This window comes from Dipodomys spectabilis, unplaced genomic scaffold (genome assembly GCF_019054845.1).
Source record: "Dipodomys spectabilis isolate Male_0828 unplaced genomic scaffold, ASM1905484v1 ptg000266l, whole genome shotgun sequence".
Taxonomy (NCBI): Eukaryota; Metazoa; Chordata; class Mammalia; order Rodentia; family Heteromyidae; genus Dipodomys; species Dipodomys spectabilis.
The window spans coordinates 3,571,195-3,589,141 of NW_024870943.1; the positions used below are offsets into that span (position 1 = coordinate 3,571,195).

A 17,947-nucleotide genomic window follows, 5' to 3' on the forward strand; every position below is an offset into this window, starting at 1 on the left:
GCCTTGGGACCCTGATCGCAGGTTGGGGTTCCGGGAGCGCGCGCCGGGGAGGGGGCGCCCTTGTGTTGCGGAGGCTGCATCCGGGGTGCGCAGCTCCCGCCCAGCCGCAGCGGAGGGGACGCGTCGCCGGTGCTCGCGGAAGATGGAGAGGTCCTCGCCCAGGGTGGGAGTCTACGTTTCCGGGTGTGTCTGCAGTTCGGGGAGCTGTGGGGCGAACCCCGAGATGGCAGCCTGGCACGTGTCGTGTGTATGTCCTTGTGTGATGTGTCCATGTCCCTGACCACCGGGGTCCAGTCCCAGCTTGGCAGCTTCCCTCCCACGCTGTGCCTCAGTTTCCCTGCCTGTACAAGGGGGAAGTTTCTGTCTGGAAGGGCTTGGTGGAGAGCCAAAGGTGATACATGGAGATTCCTGCCTATTTCGTCATTTAAGAATAAACAAACAAAAGCAAATGATTCTGTACTTTTTGTGCTTGTGGTTGTGTAATGTGTGTGCAGCGAAATGTGGGTTTTCTGTGCTGCGTGCGTCTGCCTGCGTCTTTGCGTGTGATGTGTTTCTGGATCTTCCTATGTGTTTGTGTGTGCCTGTGAGTGCCTATGTACACGACATGTGACCGTGGCAGGGTTAGGAGTCTCTGGAACCTTGTCTGAAGTGCGTGTTTGTACCGTGTGTCCACGCCTGCGCAGGTATGGGATGCATGGCTGGCCAGGTCCGCTTGTGTATCTGCATGTTTGTGTATGATGCATCAAGCTTTATAAATGGCCCGAGGGGTGTGTGTGTGTGTGTGTGTGTGTGTGTGTGTGTGTGTGTGTGTGTGTATCTTGGTGGGCCATGTATTCAGGTGCCTTTTTTCATCTGATCTGTGTGAACGAATGTTTCTGGGGACGGAGCAACTCTAGGATTTCTGTGTCCCTCCCTTGTCTGTGTTCCGTGTGTCTGTGGATGCACACAGATCCATGTCTCTGTGTGTTCCTGGGATCCTGTCTGTGCATGTCTGTGACTGGAGGGTTCTTTGTCTCCCATTTGTCTCTGAGATGTTTGTGACTGTGGGTGTCTCTGCCTCTCACTGTGGCATCTGTGTGGATCTTTCTTTGTGGCACCTGTCGGTGGGTCTGTGGTGCATGTGGGTCTTGGGCATGCTTGGTTGTTCCTGCGTGGCCTGGTGCATTTGTACTGGAGCTGGGTCTGCCTGTGCATGCCTGATGCAGCCTGTCCCTGCGTCTTTTGTGTGTGTGTGTGTGTGTGTGTGTGTGTCTCCCCGGCTGCTGCACGCTGTCCACCTTTGTATGTGCTGTGCCCATGTGTGAGGGACCTGCAGCTTGTCAGCGGTGTGTGAGCTGCATGTGCCTCACATCTCTCCCTCTTAACGTGTGACACACGTGTCCTTGACAGTGGTATGGCACAGTGGTGTCAGAACCAGGCGCTGTGGACCCTGAGCACTCCCCCCCCCCCAAGGGTCTGCTGGTCCCTGTCTGTCTCCCCCTCCCCTCTCTCCCCTTCCTCCTGGCAGCCAATGCTACCCAGAGCCGGTTGCCATGACAACCCTCCATCCTCCCTTCATCCTCCCTCCTCCCACCCTTCCTCTGACAGGCTCTCTTCTCCCCCAATCGTGGCTGTCCTCGGGGGCGGGGCCCTCATTCTCGCTCCCCCCCATCCTACCCTCTCCCCCCCTACCCCAGCAACCCCGGCTCCCCAGCTCCTCGCCTCTGTCTGCCTCTCCACCCCTTCATCTGTCTATCCCTTCAAATAGGGGGAGGGGGGCACCTGAGCCAATAAGCAGCCCCTCCCTCCCCCTGTGCTGCGTCTCCCGCCCCTCTCCTGGGCTAGGGGAGGCCAGGGTCGAGTGGGTCCCCATGGCTGGGGGCTGAGGGCCCGCCCCCCCTCCTCCCCAGCCGCCACCACCTGCACCTCCCTTCCATCCTCGACAAGATGCCTGCTCCGGGCGCCTTCATCTTCCTCGCGGCCGTCTCTCTTTCGGGCTGCCTGGCGTCCCCGGTCCATCCCGGTGAGTGCGTCCTGCCGGCCATCGGCGGGGCCCGGCCCCCGCCCCCACCGCGGCCTCCATCACCTGTGCGCGCCCCCCGCGCGCCGGGCTGGGCCTGGGGCTGCAGGGCCTGGGGGCCGGGTGTGTGTGCACGCCTGTGTGCGCGCACGCGAGTGTGTGTGTGCACGCGAGTGTGTGCGGGCGCGGGCGGGGAAGGACAGGGCCCCGGGAGAACTGGGGCCTCGGGGGGAACACAGCCTAAGCGGCTGTCTCTGCTTTTGGGGGGCCCTGGGCTTGGGCTGGGGAATAGAGGGCAAGCCTGCGCTCCCAGCGCCCTTAGGAGAGGCCCCAGCCCCGCCGCCTGGGCCGGGCCAGGTGGGGCTCAGGGGCACCAGCTTCTGCCCCCAGCTTTCATCTGGCAATCACCCCCTCTTTAAATGGGGGATAAGCAGGCTGTCCCCACCAGCGTATGTTAAATTCTCACGGTTCCAGCCCTCACTATCGCCTCACATTCCTTGTCTTCATCCTCCCTGGAATTCATCCAAACCTGGGGTGAAAGGATGCGGTGGGGGACCCCAGCTTGGGGCTACAGAAGGGACCTCACCCCCAGCCCAGCCACCTGGGAAGGCCGCAAACTACAACTCCCACAATACCGCTGGGCCACCCAGCCTTTCTGCCAAGGGGCCTCTGGTCGCAGAGCACCATGGGAGTTGTAGTCTAAGACTACAACAGGATGGGAGGGGCATGGAGCACAAGAGCCAATGGCTTGAAGCCTAGTCCGAACCTGTACCCACAGACGGATTCGCCCTTGGCCGGGCCCCCCTGGCTCCTCCCTACGCTGTGGTCCTCATTTCCTGCTCTGGCCTGCTGGCCTTCATCTTTCTCCTCCTCACCTGTCTGTGCTGCAAAAGGGGTGATGTTGGCTTCAAGGTGAGATGGCTGAAGGGGCTGCCTGGGGGCGGGGTCTGGGGGACCCCAGCAAGGCCCTTCTCTACCCCAGGTGGTTGGCCGGGGAGGGGCAGCAAGCCTGAGAGCACACCTGGCTTGAAGTTGTGCAGACCAGGCTCTGGGATCTAGACACTGGGGTGGAAGTTGGGCTGGGACTTGGGGGTGAGGGCAGATGGCATGGGGGGCAGTTATGAGATAATGCTGGCACGCCTCTCAGCCCCATGTTTTTCTCCTCTCCTGGCTCCAGGAGTTTGAGAACCCCGAAGGGGAGGACTGCTCTGGGGAGTACACCCCCCCTGCAGAGGAGACCTCCTCCTCGCAGTCGCTGCCTGATGTCTACATTCTCCCTCTGGCTGAGGTCTCCCTGCCAATGCCAGCCCCGCAGCCTGCACATTCAGGTACTGCACCAGCCCAGGGTCCTGGGGGGCACAGGGCTGTAGGTCCCTGAGGACCTTTTCTTCAATGAAAGGCAGAGGAAGGAAGGCTAGTTTCTTGGAAGTGAGAGAGGCAGACAGATCATCTTGGCGGGGAGCCATTGCTTAATATCCTAAACCAGATGTGGAGATGCTTTGGGGAACCGGGGAGGCTGAGATCAGCCTCGATCTCAATCTCCGAGGTAGCCAATGAGAGGCCTGAACTCAAGTCATTGGAACTTGGGAGGCCAAAGGAGAGGGCTGATTGGATGTTGGAATCTTGTGGACAGCCAATGAGAAGGCTCAGATCCTGTTATGGAATGTTGGCGCAGCCAATGGAAGGAGATTGGTGTCTGCTTGGACCCCAGTCTTCACTGAATTGGATGGTGTCCCTGGGAGGAAAGAGATGCTCAAGGGCCTCCCCCTCCCACCCCCTCTTCAGACATGACCACCCCCCTGGGCCTTAGCCGCCAGCATCTCAGCTATCTACAGGAGATTGGGAGCGGCTGGTTTGGGAAGGTGAGTGGGGCTGAGGGCTGGGGGACAAGGGGGCACACAATCCTGGCCTGGACTCCTGTTCTGTGTCCATCCCTGCCTCGCTCTCACCATTTTTCATTTGCCCCTCTCAACCCCCCCCAGCCCACCCATCCCCCCTACGTCCGCCCCTCACCTGCTCCCACCCGGCCCACCCCCACCCACCCCACATCTGTCGGTCAGCATCTCCCTCCTCACTCCATTGGCCACTCCACCTCGTCACCTGGCTCTCCACGCATCCGTCCGTCTGTCCATCCTTCCATCCGTCCCTGCGTCCATCGGACTTTGGGCCCGTGAGTCTCACCCTGTGTCTGCTGGGGGACAGGGGAGGTGGGAGACGAAGGAGGGGCTGGAAGGGGGGTGGATCAGAAGCTGTAAGATGGAGCTGGCGGTGGAGGAGGGACGGGCTGGAGACATGGCTGTCCCTGATTCTGAGGTGCCCCTTGGCCAGGTGATCCTGGGGGAGATTTTCTCTGACTACACCCCGGCCCAGGTGGTGGTGAAGGAGCTCAGGGCCAGTGCTGGGCCCCTGGAGCAGCGCAAGTTCATCTCCGAAGCTCAGCCCTACAGGTATCTCAGTGGATGTGTGTTCTAGAAATCCATAGGCGAAGGGGGCTTTTTTGTTTTGTTTTGGTGCCAGTCCTAGGTTTTGAATTCAGGGTCAGGGCACTGTCCCCGAGCTTCTTTTGCTCAAGGCTAGCACTCTACCACTTGAGCCAGAGCGTCACTTCTGGCCTTTTCTCTTTATGTGGTACTTAGGAATCGAACCCCGGGGCTTCATGCTTGCTAGGCAAGCACTCTACCACTAAGCCACCTTCCCAGCCCTAACTCCAGCTTTTTTGATGGTTCACTGGAGATCAGAATCTCATAGACTCTCCTTCTCAGGCTGGCTTCAAACTGTGACCCTCAGATCTCAGCCTCCTGAGGGTGTGTGCTAGGTTTACCCTTCATGGAGGTGGAAGGGGTTCAGGATGGGGCCAAGTCTGGCTTCAAACCCCAGATTCTCTTCTTGGCTGTGTGCCTCTTAGCTCAGTCTCTCCCTCCTGGAGCCCAGAGCTAGGGACCTGCAGCAAGACCTGAGCTGAGCACCCCCAGATCGTCATTTGGTAAGTGAGCTCAGAAAGAGGGCCACTGCAGTGTTGCAGTGGTTTGAGGAGATCACTACAGAGCTCTGCCTCCACTCTGAGTAAACATTTGCCTGATAATTTCACGCAGAGGTAGAGTCTCCTGATATGGAAAGGCTGTGTACGCAAATTCCTTATCAGAACCGTTGGTAAACGTCAAGTTCACCCTGAGACTTGAGTGGACTTTGACACTCACCCCATGATGGTTCCCTATTGCTCCTGGGGCAGTCCCATTCTTCTGTGGGGCCCTTTTTATTTATTTATTTTTTTAATTTCTTTTTTGGGTCTGGTCGTGGTGCCTGAACTTGGCCTGGGCGCTGTCCCTCAGCTCTTCAGCTCAAGGCTAGCGCTCTACCACTTGAGCCACAGCGCCACTTCCGGCTTTTTTCTTTTTGCTTATGTGGTGCTGAGGAATCGAACCCAGGGCCTCAAGCATGCAAGGCAAGCACTCTACCACTGAGCCACCTTCCCAGCCTCCCTTTTAATTTTTTTTGTCGGTTGTGGGGCTTGAACTCTGGGCCTGGGCGCTGTCCCTCAGCTCTTCAGCTCAAGGCAAGCACTCTAGCACCTGAGCCATAGAGCCACTTCGGGTTTTCTAGTGGTTAATTGGAGATAAGAGTCTCACAGACTTTCCTGCCTGGGCTGGCTTTGAACCGTGATCCTCAGATCTCAGCCTCCTGAAGTAGCTAGGATGACAGGCGTGAGCCACCTGCACCTGGCTTCTCTGCCCTTGTGGCTACTATCCCCTCACTCTCCTACACAGCAGCCTCTTTCCTGCCACAGGACCTTGGCTTTTGTTTCTCCCTTTCTCTAGAGTGTCACGGCTTGTTTCTTCATCTCCAGCTTGAAGTTGGGGGCTCCCTTCCTCTTTTCACTTCTTTTTTCTTTTGGGCTTAAACTCTGGGCCTGGGTGCTGTCTCTGAACTCCTTTTGCTCAAGGCTAGCGCTCTACCACTTGAGCCATAACGCCACTTCTGGCTTTTTCTTTTTCTTTTTTTTTGGGTCCGGTCGTGGGGCCTGAACTCTGGGCCTGGGCGCTGTCCCTCAGCTCTTCAGCTCAAGGCTAGCGCTCTACCACTTGAGCCACAGCGCCACTTCCGGCTTTTTTCTTTTTGCTTATGTGGTGCTGAGGAATCGAACCCAGGGCCTCAGGCATGCAAGGCAAGCGCTCTACCAATGAGCCAACTTCCCAGCCCACTTCTGGCTTTTTCTGTGATTCATTGGAGGTAAGTCTCATGGACTTGCTTGCCTCAAAACTCAGTCCTCAGATTTCAGCCTCTTGAGTAGCTAAGAGTACAGGTGTGAGCAACTGGCACCCAGCTTCCTCTTTTCAGTTTTGTCCTTATTTACTGACCCCCATGTACAAGGGGCCTGGAATAGTCCGTGATACCATCTTGTATGATTTTTTGTTTTTTGTTTTTTTTTCTTTCATAGCTCATATCCCAGTTTGTCATTAATTTCCCTCTTATCGCCTGTCTCTGCCTATTCCATTGCTGACAAACCGCTAACCACAAATGGCTGTTTACATTTAAAGCAAACTCAATGACAGCAGCCAGACATTAGCGGCTCATGCTGAGACGGGAGGATTGCGGCTCAAGGCTGGTCCTGGCCTACCCCTCCATCTCAATCCCTAATTGGGTCATGGTGGTGTGGGCCTGTCATCCCAGCTGTAGGAAGAATAAATAGGAGGATCACTGTCCAAGTTGGCTGGTCAAGGGAAAAAACTAGACCCTATGTCAATAATAAGTAGAATAACTTGGGCTAGAGATGTGGCTCAAGCAGTAGAGCACCGGCTTATGGAGCGCAAAGCCCTAAGTTTAAACTACCATACCAAAAAAGAAAAAAAAAAAAAAAAGAAGAAGAAAGGGAGGAAGAAAGAAAATTCAAACCAGCAGTCATTAAGCGTCATTTTACCCAGCCACACTTTCCACATTTCGAGTGGCCACATGGGATCATGTTTGCCCCTGGCCTGGTATGGTTTTGTCTTCAGGGAAAGTTCTGTAGGACAGCACAGCACTGCACTGAGATCAGATCGCAGCTGTGTAATTCCGGGCAAGTCACTTCACATCTCTGAGCCTTCATTTCCTTCTGCATGGCATGCAGGGGCCATCATCCTGCAGTGTGACAGTCAGCTAAGGATTCCTTCTTCCTCCATCAGCCTCAGTTTACTAGCACCAGCCATTTCTCAGGTCCTAGCATGTGGCAGCTAGATGCATGGTTTTCATTCAAGCAGGATGACAGCCCCTTAGTGCTGATATCAGAATGAAAACAACTCAAGCTGGGCGCCAGTGGCTCACGCCTGTCATCCTAGCTACTCAGGATGCTGAGATCTGAGGATCGTGGTTCAAAGCCAGCCCAGGCAGGAAAGTCTGGGAGACTTTTATCTCCAGTAAACCACTAGAAAACCGGAAGTGGCATTGTGGCTCAAGTGGTAGAGCGCTCGCCTTGAGCTGAAGAGCTCAGGAGTAGTGTCCAGGTCCAGAGTTCAAGCCCCACAACTGACCAAAAAAAAAAAAAAAAAGAAAAGAAAAGAAAACAACTCACTGTGTACCCACTTAAAAGAAAAGAAAAGAAAACAACACTGTGTACCCACTTCAGGAAGAGTCCTGGAGTGTGAAGTCTGACATGCTTAATGCTCTCTCAGACTCCAAAATAGATAGGTATGAAGGGAACCGCCCTTCCCCATGTTTGGTTTGATTGTACACCTGGTGTAGTGTGTTAATTCATGTCTGTAATCCCAGCACTTAGAAGAAATGATAAGTTTCAGGCCAGGCTGCTCTATGCAGTGACGGCCTGTCTCCAAACCCAAGCTAAATAAAGAGTAAAAAGAGAAAGTATTCGAGAATGACAAGGCCCATAAGGAAAGGGCAGGGACATTATGTGACAGAAACAGGCCCTTTGGACAGGGAAACGAGGAGGTATCTGTTATGCAAAGCATTGTGGGAAGTGTGTTCCAGGCACTGGGAGAAGCAAGCATATGGGAAAATCTGGGATCAGAAAAAGACTTCCTGGAAATGCAGTTAGAATTGAAGGCAAAAATAAAGCCCAACACATGTTAGAATAAAAAGAACAGTGATAGTGCTGGGCATGGTGGTAGATGCCTGTAATCTCAGCTCTCAGAAGCCTGAAGCAAGAAGATTGACAGTAGAGTGGGCTGGGAATGTGGCTTAGTGGTAGAGTAGCATGCATGAAGCCCTGGGTTCGATTCCTCAGTACTACATACACAGAAAAAGCTGGAAGTGGTAGCTCAAGTGGTAGAGCCCTAGCCTTGATCAAAAGAAGCTCAGGAACAGTGCCCAGGTCCTGAGTTCAAGGCCCAGGACTGGCAAAAAAAAAAAAAAGAAAAGAAAAGAAAAAAAAATTGAGCGTTCCAGACTAGCCCGGGATACACAGCCAGACCCTGTCTTAAAATACAAAATAAAAAGCAGTAATAACTCAAACCTCTCCCCACCACGTCCCATCTCCTCACTGATCCACTAAACCTGCAATACCCATATGAGGGGGTTAGTACCCTTCCCCCCACTTTTCAGATGAGGTAAACAGAGGTAGGGAGAGGTGCAATGACTTACTGGTGATTCCACACTGAGGGTGCAGGTGGGCCATGGCCGGCTCACCACTGGGGGGCGATGCGGAGCTGAGATTGAAGCTGGGGCCTGAGCCAAGGCTAGGAGCTTGGGGAAGGCAGGGTGTCCTCCCCGCAAGAGCCTGAGCAGGGGCTGGGTGACACCAGCCCTTGGGGGACAACCGAGAGCCATAGAAGCCAGGGACAAACTGAGGCTGGAGCTGAGGGGTGTGTTTGTGTAGGGGGGAAGGTGGGAGAGGGCAGGAGCGGGGTAAGGTTGAAGGGGAAGAGGGAGGAGAGGCAGGGACCTCTGAGGCCGCCTGTTGCAGGCCAGCCAGGGCGGTGCCTGAGAAGAGATGGGGTTGGGTGGGCAGATACTGCCGGAGAGGAAACTGAGGCCAGAGCCTGAGCTGAAGTTGGGCTGGACAGTGAGGCTGGACCGTAGTCCCGCCCACTCCTCTCCTGGCCCCTCCCCTCCTGACTCCTCTCCCACTCGCCTCCCCTGGCCCCTCCCACTTCCCTCCTGGCTCCTCCCCCTACACTGGCCCCTCCCTCTCCTGATGCTTCCTTCTCCTGGTTCCCCCACAGAAGCCTGCAGCACCCCAACGTCCTCCAGTGCCTGGGCCTATGTGTGGAGACGCTGCCCTTCTTGCTGATCATGGAGTTCTGTCAGCTGGTGAGGGGCTGGGACTGGGTGATGGGGGAGGAGGGCAAGTGGGTCCCAGGAGCCCCCGACCTCTCCCATCATCACTACGAGACATCTGGGTGCCGGCCTTAACATTTCTTGAGGTTTCCTGGATGCATGGCTGCTCTGAGCCAGCAGGCAATGTGGATCTGTCATTACTCTTTTCACACTTCAAGGGAAACTGAGGCTCGGAGAGACTGCTTCCTCCCCTCCCCCCCTCCTTCAGAACAATGTCTGGCAGGGACTATGTAGTGATCCATGCCCGCCTCCCTCCCAGGGGGACCTGAAACGATACCTCCGGGCCCAGCGGCCCCCCGAGGGCCTGTCCCCCGAACTGCCCCCTCGAGACCTGCGGACCCTGCAAAGGATGGGCCTGGAGATCGCCCGTGGCCTGGCGCACCTGCACTCGCACAACTACGTGCATAGGTGGGCAGGCCCGGAGCTCCGGGACCGGGCTGGGGAGAAGCCCAGGGTAGGGGGGTCGGGAGTGGCCCGCTCTAAACCCAGACAGACGACGGGAGTCCAGGGAGGACAGGCCAACAGGGACGGCAGAGGAACAGGAAAGGAGCCAACCCAGGCACGGAGGGGCTCAGGAGGAGGAGCCAACGTAGACAGGGAGGGGGCAGGAAGTAGGCGGGGCTAAGGAGGAGCCAATCGTGCTGAGCAGGGCTAGGGAAAAGGCGGGGTCAAGGGAGGGGCCAACTGCGATGGGGAGGGGCTAGGAAAAGGCGGGGCCAGTGGAGGAGCCAATCGTGATGGGGAGGGGCTAGGAAATTTTGCGGAGCCAGGGGAGGGCCCAGCAGACAGGGAGGGGACAGGAAATGGGCTGGGCCAAGAGAGGAGCCAGTAGTGATGGGGAGGGTTTAGGAAAGAGGCAGAACCAACATGGTCAGGGGTCAGGAAAGAGGCAGAGTCAAGGGAGGGGCCAACCGATGGGGAGGGGCTAAGAAGCAGGCAGCACCAAGGAGGAGCCAATAGAGATGGGGAGGGATCAGAAGAGATGGGACAAGGGAGGAGCCAGCACATGGGGAGGAGCCAATACAGACAGGGAGGGGCCAGGAGATAAGAGGGGGGCCAGGGGAGGGACCAACACAAATGGGGAGGAGCCAAGTATGGGAGGAACCTCTAAGAGAAGGATAAAGGAGGAGGGGCCTTCACAGGAGATGGGCCGGACAAAAGGCGGAGCTGGGGAGGAGGAGCCCACAAAGAAGGGGAGTGGCCAAGGAAGAGGGAGGAGCTAATAGAGGGGGAGTCTGGGAGCGAAGTGGGAGGAGCCAGAGAGGAGGGGCTGTGCCAGGAGAGCGACCCGGCAAAGGAAGAAGGCAGAGTGGAGAGGTTTCTAGGGGTGGAGGAGGAATGAGGAGAGGGGCGTAGAGAGACTACTGCGGGGCTGTGGGGGAGGAGTCAGAGTGTGAGTGGGCGGGGTCTCCAGGGGCAGGTCTATGCTGGGGCCTGTGGGCGGGGCCTCACTCGCTAGCTCCGCCCCCGCTTCCCCAGCGACCTGGCGCTGCGCAACTGCTTGTTGACCTCCGACCTCACGGTGCGCATCGGGGACTACGGGCTGGCGCACAGCAACTACAAGGTGGGCGGCCTCGGGCGGACGGGCGGCGGCGGGATCCCCGGAGGGGGATCCCCCGACCCTCCTGACCCACAGGTCCCGCCGGTCCCCAGGAGGACTACTACCTGACGCCCGAGCGCCTGTGGATCCCGCTGCGCTGGGCGGCGCCCGAGCTGCTGGGGGAGCTGCATGGGACCTTCATGGTGGTCGATCAGAGCCGGGAGAGCAACATCTGGTGAGGCGGGGGAGAGGGACCCGAGGACTCCCGATGGGGCGGGCCGGACCCCCAGGCGCCGGGCGGGGGTTCAGCCTCTCTGCCCCCCGCCCCGCGCAGGTCCTTGGGGGTGACCCTGTGGGAGCTGTTTGAATTTGGGGCTCAGCCCTACCGCCATCTGTCAGACGAGGAGGTCCTGGCCTTCGTGGTCCGCCAGCAGCACGTGAAGCTGGCCCGCCCCAGGCTCAAGCTGCCCTACGCGGACTACTGGTGAGTGGGGGGTGCGGGGGTGGGGTGGGCGGGCTGCCCGAGGTCACCCCTCAGCACCCCCACTCGCCCTCCCTGGGCCCCAGGAGTGGACAGGGGACATCCGCTCTGCCTCTGCCATGACCTGGAGGGGAACACGGAGGCGCTGAGTGGCGGAGATGGGGGGGGATGGAAGGGGAGGTTCTCCGACCCCGCCCACTGACCCCGCCCCACCCCGGCCGGCTCCTCCCCCGGCTCCGTGTCCCGGGGCCTCCACCCGGCCCCTGGGGGTCTCTGTCGCCGCTCTGGGGGCTCTGCCCCGCTCACCCCTCCCCTCCCCTCCCCTCCCCTCCTTTCCCCTCCCTTTCCCCCTCCCTCCAGGTACGACATCCTGCAGTCCTGCTGGCGGCCCCCGGCCCAGCGGCCCTCGGCGTCCGACCTGCAGCTGCAGCTCACCTACCTGCTGTCGGAGCGGCCGCCACGGCCGCCGCCGCCGCCGCCGCCGCCCCGCGACGGCCCCTTCCCCTGGCCCTGGCCCCCCTCGCACAGCGCCCCCCGCCCGGGGACCCTGTCCTCGCCGTTCCCCCTGCTGGATGGCTTCCCCGGGGCCGACCCTGACGACGTGCTCACGGTCACCGAGAGCAGCCGCGGCCTCAACCTCGAGTGCCTGTGGGAGAAGGCGCGGCGAGGCGCGGGCCGCGGCGGGGGGGCGCCCCCGTGGCAGCCGGCGTCCGCGCCCCCGGCCCCCCACGCCAACCCCTCCAACCCCTTCTACGAGGCGCTGTCCACGCCCAGCGTGCTGCCCGTCATCAGCGCCCGCAGCCCCTCGGTGAGCAGCGAGTACTACATCCGCCTGGAGGAGCATGGCTCCCCGCCCGAGCCCCTCTTCCCCAACGACTGGGACCCCCTGGACCCGGGTGTGCCCGCCGCCCCGGCCCCCCAGGCCCCGTCCGAGGTCCCCCAGCTCGTGTCCGAGACCTGGGCCTCCCCCCTCTTCCCGGCGCCGCGGCCCTTCGCTGCCCAGGCCGCGGCCGGCAGCTTCCTGCTGAGCGGCTGGGACCCCGAGGGCCGGGGCGCCGGGGAGACCCTGGCCGGAGACCCCGCCGAGGTGCTGGGGGAGCGGGGTGCGGCCTGGGCCGAGGAGGAGGAGGAAGAGGAGGAGGAGGAGGAGGGCAGCTCCCCCGGGGAGGGCAGCAGCAGCCTGGGCGGGGGGCCCGGCCGCCGGGGTCCCCTCCCCTGTCCGCTGTGCAGCCGCGAGGGCCCCTGCGCCTGCCTGCCCCTGGAGCGGGGGGACGCCGTGGCCGGCTGGGGGGGGCACCCCGCGCTGGGCTGCCCGCACCCCCCGGAGGACGACTCGTCCCTGCGGGCCGAGCGCGGCTCCCTGGCCGACCTGCCTCTGGTCCCCCCCGCGCCGGCCCCCCCCGAGTTTCTGGACCCTCTCATGGGGGCCGCGGCGCCCCAGTACCCCGGGCGGGGGCCGCCCCCCGCTCCCCCCCCTCCACCGCCGCCTCCCCGGGCCCCCGCCGAGCCGGCCGCGTCCCCCGACCCCCCGTCGGCCCTGGCCAGTCCTGGCTCCGGCCTGTCGTCGCCGGGCCCCAAGCCGGGGGACAGCGGCTACGAGACCGAGACCCCTTTTTCCCCCGAGGGAGCCTTCCCCGGTGGGGGGGCGGCCGAGGAGGAAGGGGTCCCTCGGCCGCGGGCTCCCCCCGAGCCGCCCGACCCCGGAGCGCCCCGGCCACCCCCAGACCCGGGTCCCCTCCCGGCCCCCGGGCCGCAGGAGAAGCCGAGCTTCGTAGTGCAAGTGAGCACCGAGCAGCTGCTCGAGTCCCTGCGGGAGGGCGTGACCAGGAACCTCCTGGGGGGCCCGGGGCCCCCGGCGCCCAGGAAGGCGGGGAGAGGCCCCCCCGCGAGCCGAGAGACAGCTCCCCCGGGCCCGAGCCCGGACCCGCCAGCCCCGAGCAGCGGCGCCCAGACAGCCCCCAGCCCGAGCCTCCCCGGGAACGGGAGCGGGGTGACAGCCTCGCCGAACGGGGGCCAGGCAGCCCCGGGCCCGGAGAAGACGGCCGAGAACGGGGGACTGGGGTCCCCAGAGAGGGACGAGACAGTGCTGGAGAATGGGGAGCTGACGCCGCCAAGGAGGAAGGCGAGGCCCCTGGAGAATGGGGAGCTGAGGTCCCCAGAGGCCGGGGAGAAGGCGCTGGTGAATGGGGGGCCGACGTCCCCAAAGAGCCGGGGGGAGAAGGCGCCCGCGAATGGGGGCCTGAGGCTCCCCAGGAACACGGGGAGCCCACCGGAGACTGGGCCTTGGAGGTCCCCGGGGCCCCAGGAGAAGACGCCCGGGACTGGGGGTCCAGCCCCAGAGACCTCCCTGGAGAGAGCCCCCACCTGCGGCCAGGGGCCCTGGGCCCAGAACGGCTTGGAGACGGCCCCTGGCCCTCGTGGCCCAGCCCCCAAGAACGGGACGCTGGACCCCGGGACCGAGAGGAGAGTCCTCGAGACTGGGAGGCTGGACCTCGGGAATGGGGGCCGAGCCCCGGCGGACGTGGGGACGGGGGGCCCCGGCGGAGGCCCCGAAAACGGCGCGGACGCAAAGGCCGGATGGGGAGACAGCAAGAGGCCACCGCCGCTGCCGCCGCCACCGGAGGCCCCGGCGAGGAGGCTGGAGCCAGTGCCCCCGAGGGTCCGGCCGGAGGTGGCCTCCGAGGGAGACCCCCCCGGGGTCCCAGACCCCAGGGCCGACGGAGACACAGCACCCAGCGGAGACGGGGACCCCCCCAAGCCCGAGAGGAAGGGCCCCGAGATGCCACGACTGTTCTTGGACTTGGGCCCCCCTCAGGGGAACAGCGAACAGATCAAAGGTGAGGAGGCTGTGGGGGGCAGTGGAAGTCAGGCTTGGGGTGGCAGGAGCAGCAGGTCTGCCTGGACCGGGCCAGTAATGAACGCAGAACAACCTGGGCCTCCATCCCAGCCCTGTCCCTCCTTTCCGCCGCAGCCTTGGGCAAATGTCCTTCCAGGTCTGAGCCTCAGTTTCCCTAGCTGCTAAGATCCAATGACAGGGAGGACATCTATTTGATAGGCAGCCACAGAGTGCAGTAGGTTAGGAAGTGCAAAACCTTTAACTCAGGCCTCAGACACCACTCTCAGTGTCTGCTTTGTTCTCATAGGACCTTTGGACCAGGGGATCCAAGTCAGGTGTCCATGGGGCAGAGTACAAGGGAAGCTGGGAAGGGAGAGGGGGTATGAGGTGCTGTCTGGGTGCTGTGGACGCTGTCTCAGGCAGTCCACTCTAGTTTCTCCCTGCTAAACCAATGCTCTAGTTTTCCTTTTGACAGTGCAGGGATTTGAACTCAGGGACTCACAGTTGCTAGGCAGATGTACTACTGCTTGAGCCATGCCCCTGACCCTTTAGTTCATATAGGGTCTCCTGTTTTGGCCTAGATTGACCTCAGACCACAATCCCTCTTCCTCTGCCTCCCCCACAACTGGGAGGACAGGCCTGTACCACTGTGCCTGACTTATTTGATGAGATGTGGCTGGCCCAGAACCACGAAGCCTTCTGACCTCTACCTCCTGAGTAGCTGGGATTAAAGGCACACATCACTGAGCCTGGCCCACACTCTAAGGATTTCAAAACTGGTTACAACCAATTCAAAGGAAACCAATGGGGTGGGGCAAGTAGGGCAGTCAGGGCCCCAGGCTGTCACCTGTGGTCTCTGCTCTACTTTCCAATGAGCTGAGGTGTCTCCCCAGTGTGTTAGGCTCTGGGCCACCCACGGCTGGGCTTCAGATCAGGCCCTTACCCAGGCTACTGTACACAAGGCCTTTTCTCAGGGCCTAGGAATTTGAACATTACTGTTTCTAAAGGTGTGGGAAGTGTGTGACCAGCTGTGTCTGGAAGTGGGAAAATGTTGGGACTGAGTAGCTAAGATGCCCCAGAGATCTGGAGTCCCACAAACACCGTGGATGTGCTCGGGGCCTGGGGTTGACCCCTTGGATGAGCCAGACCAGTCCAACACTGACCACACTGGCACAGACACACAGCAGGTGGCCTGACACCTGGTCTTCCAAGGCTGGAGGGAATGCGGGCATTTGGACGGCGGGAACAGCATTTGTAATGGGGCAGCTGCCCCTGGGGTTGGAGGTCTCCACAGCTGGGGTTGGAGATCTCGACAGCATGAGGCATCGGCTGGTCCGGGACACCTGGGCCGGGGGGGGGGGGGCGGTTATGGGGAGAACCTGGGCAGGAGATGGAGAGCAGCGGGGCGTCCCTACTCCTCCCCACCCGCCCCCCCCAACAGCTAGGTGGGAGAGCCTGCCTCGGTTTTCCCAGGGCGAGGCTCACCGATCTCTCCCCTCGCAGCCAAGCTCTCCCGGCTGTCGCTGGCGCTCCCGCCACTCTCGCTCACGCCGTTCCCGGGCCCGGGCCCGCGGCGGCCCCCGTGGGAGGGCGCGGACGGCGGGGCGGCTGGCGGGGAGGCCGGCGGGGCGGGGTCGCCGGGGCCGGCGGAGGAGGACGGGGAGGACGAGGACGAGGACGAGGAGGAGGACGAGGAGGCGGCGGGCGCGGCGGCGGGACCTCGGGGCTCCGGGAGGACGCGGGCAGCCCCGGTGCCCGTCGTGGTGAGCAGCGCCGACGCGGACGCGGCCCGGCCGTTGCGGGGATTGCTCAAGTCTCCGCGCGGGGCCGACGACTCGGAGGACAGCGAGCTGGAGAGGAAGCGCAAGATGGTCTCCTTCCACGGGGACGTGACCGTCTACCTCTTCGACCAGGTACGGGGGCGGGGCCTGCTGAGGGGGCGGGGCTGAACAAGCCGGTCGTCTTGGGGGCGGGGCCAGGGGCGGGGCCAGGGGCGGGGTTGCCAAGCCTGGGTGGGCTACGTTTTGAGACCAGCTCGGAGGGCCTAGGAGGAAGGTGGTTCCAGGCCCCCAAGTCGGCCACCTGAGGCCCACATATGGGAGGTAGGTGGGACGGACGGGGTGGCAGACGGGGCGGATGGGGGCGGCTTTGAGATCGCTTTGGGTTAGGGCATCTGACTGGCAGAGCAGAAAGAGGAGAGCACCCCCCCTCCGAAGCGGGCGTGGCCTGACAGTGGGCGGAGCGGGACGTAGAGATCGTATTGGGTTAGGGATAGCATTCCGGGTGTGGGCGTGGCTTATCGGTGGGCGGAGCCCTCTGTAGTCAGGTAAGGAGATTAGGTTTAAGGCTGACCCAAGGCTTCCCAGGCAGATTGAGGGCTAGGCCTCCGCTGCAGAGAGTGAGGTCAGTGTTAGCAGCCGTTTCCACCTGTTAGGGGGACACAGTGGGTGGCCGTGACTGGGGGTTCATCCCCTCTCCGTTCCATTCGTTTGCCGTCCCAGGAGACACCAACCAACGAGTTGAGCGTGCAGGGCCCCCCCGAGGGGGACACGGACCCATCAACGCCCCCAGCGCCCCCGACGCCTCCCCACCCCGCCACCCCCGGAGATGGGTTTCCCAGCAACGACAGCGGCTTTGGTGAGGGAAGAGGACCGCTTGGGGGCGGGGCCGACAGCGGGCGTGGGGAGTTGGCCCAGGAAGGGGAAAGGCGGAGCCAATGTGGGCAGGGCTGGCTGCGAGGACCTCGGAGGTGGGGCCTGGGAGGAGCGGAGCCTGCACGGGAGCGGGAGCGCGGGGACCCGCGTGTCTGATGGGTGCCCGCGCTCTTCTATCCTGGCAGGAGGCAGTTTCGAGTGGGCGGAGGATTTCCCCCTCCTCCCCCCGCCCGGGCCCCCCCTGTGCTTCTCCCGCTTCTCCGTCTCGCCTGCACTGGAGACCCCGGGGCCCCCCACTCGGGCCCCCGACGCCCGGCCCGCAGGTACCGTTACCTCCTGGTCCATCTCTGGACTTGTGGCCTCTTCCTTCTTGGTTCTCCCTCAGCCAGCTCAGAACCAAGACCCATGGTCTTGAGCTGTCACGCCGCACCCCCACACCCCCAGTCTCAGTTTCCCCCCACCTGGCTCCCGTAGGAAAAAGTATTGGGCAGCTCCATTGCGGATGCGGAAGCCCGGGGAGGGGGGCGCGGTCTCACCGTGGGCCTGTGGCTGGGCTGGCCGGCGAGGACGGAGGGAGGGCAGGATGATGGGGGGGCCTCGTGTAGCTCCGCGAGTGACCCAGAAGCCAAGAGCCTGGCCCTTCCCCATAAACTCACATTACTGTCTCCATCCTCAGGCCCCGTGGAGAACTGACTCCCCAGAGACCCGACCCTCCTGCACCCCCAGACGAGGGGCTGAGAGTGGAATCCTGTGTGGATGACGGAGTCACTGCCACTGCTGCAGACGCCGCCTCCGGGGAGGCTCCCGAGGCCGGGCCCTCCCCGCCCCCCACCACGTGCCAAACGGGAGGCCCCGGCCCCCCGCCCCCGAGCCCCCCAGCCACCTCCCCTGACGCCCCCGATCCCCTCGGTGCCACATGAGGCAAGAAGCCCCTCGACCTTCCCAGAAAGTCACTTTTCTTGGAACTGAACTGAATGAACTCTTCAGGGCCTGGAGCCCCTTGACACGCGGGGGCCCAGCCTCCCCCACTTGGCCCGTTCAGGCCGCAGGCTTCGGACCCCCGCCCCGCCCCGCCTGGCCCCTGGAGGGGCCTCCAGTTCAAACCTTGACGTGGCATTTTCACATTATTTAAAAAAGACAAAAATGACTTTTTGGAGGAAGGCAGGGCCTG

At 61.8% G+C, this 17,947-nt stretch overlaps 1 protein-coding gene across 1 annotated transcript; it reads left to right on the forward strand.

Annotated features, from left to right (window-relative positions):
• Positions 1-1,926: 1,926 nt before the first annotated feature.
• Positions 1,927-17,519, forward strand: Lmtk3 (lemur tyrosine kinase 3). Its single transcript, XM_042700538.1, has 15 exons — positions 1,927-2,002; positions 2,778-2,911; positions 3,177-3,327; positions 3,785-3,861; positions 4,328-4,446; positions 9,151-9,238; positions 9,525-9,673; positions 10,745-10,829; positions 10,919-11,040; positions 11,140-11,289; positions 11,647-14,123; positions 15,626-16,035; positions 16,624-16,759; positions 16,962-17,099; positions 17,453-17,519. The coding sequence occupies exons 1-15, from the start codon at positions 1,927-1,929 to the stop codon at positions 17,467-17,469; spliced, it is 4,329 nt and encodes a 1,442-aa protein (XP_042556472.1). The 3' UTR covers positions 17,470-17,519.
• The last annotated feature ends 428 nt before the right edge of the window (positions 17,520-17,947 follow it).

Bases quoted from the DNA above. Each gene is read 5' to 3' on its own strand.
- Lmtk3 (XM_042700538.1), top strand. From the start codon at position 1,927: ATGCCTGCTCCGGGCGCCTTCATCTTCCTCGCGGCCGTCTCTCTTTCG. The intron at 14,124-15,625 runs GTGAGGAGGCTG...CTCCCCTCGCAG, and splicing joins GAACAGCGAACAGATCAAAG to CCAAGCTCTCCCGGCTGTCG. The intron at 16,760-16,961 runs GTGAGGGAAGAG...CTATCCTGGCAG, and splicing joins CAGCAACGACAGCGGCTTTG to GAGGCAGTTTCGAGTGGGCG.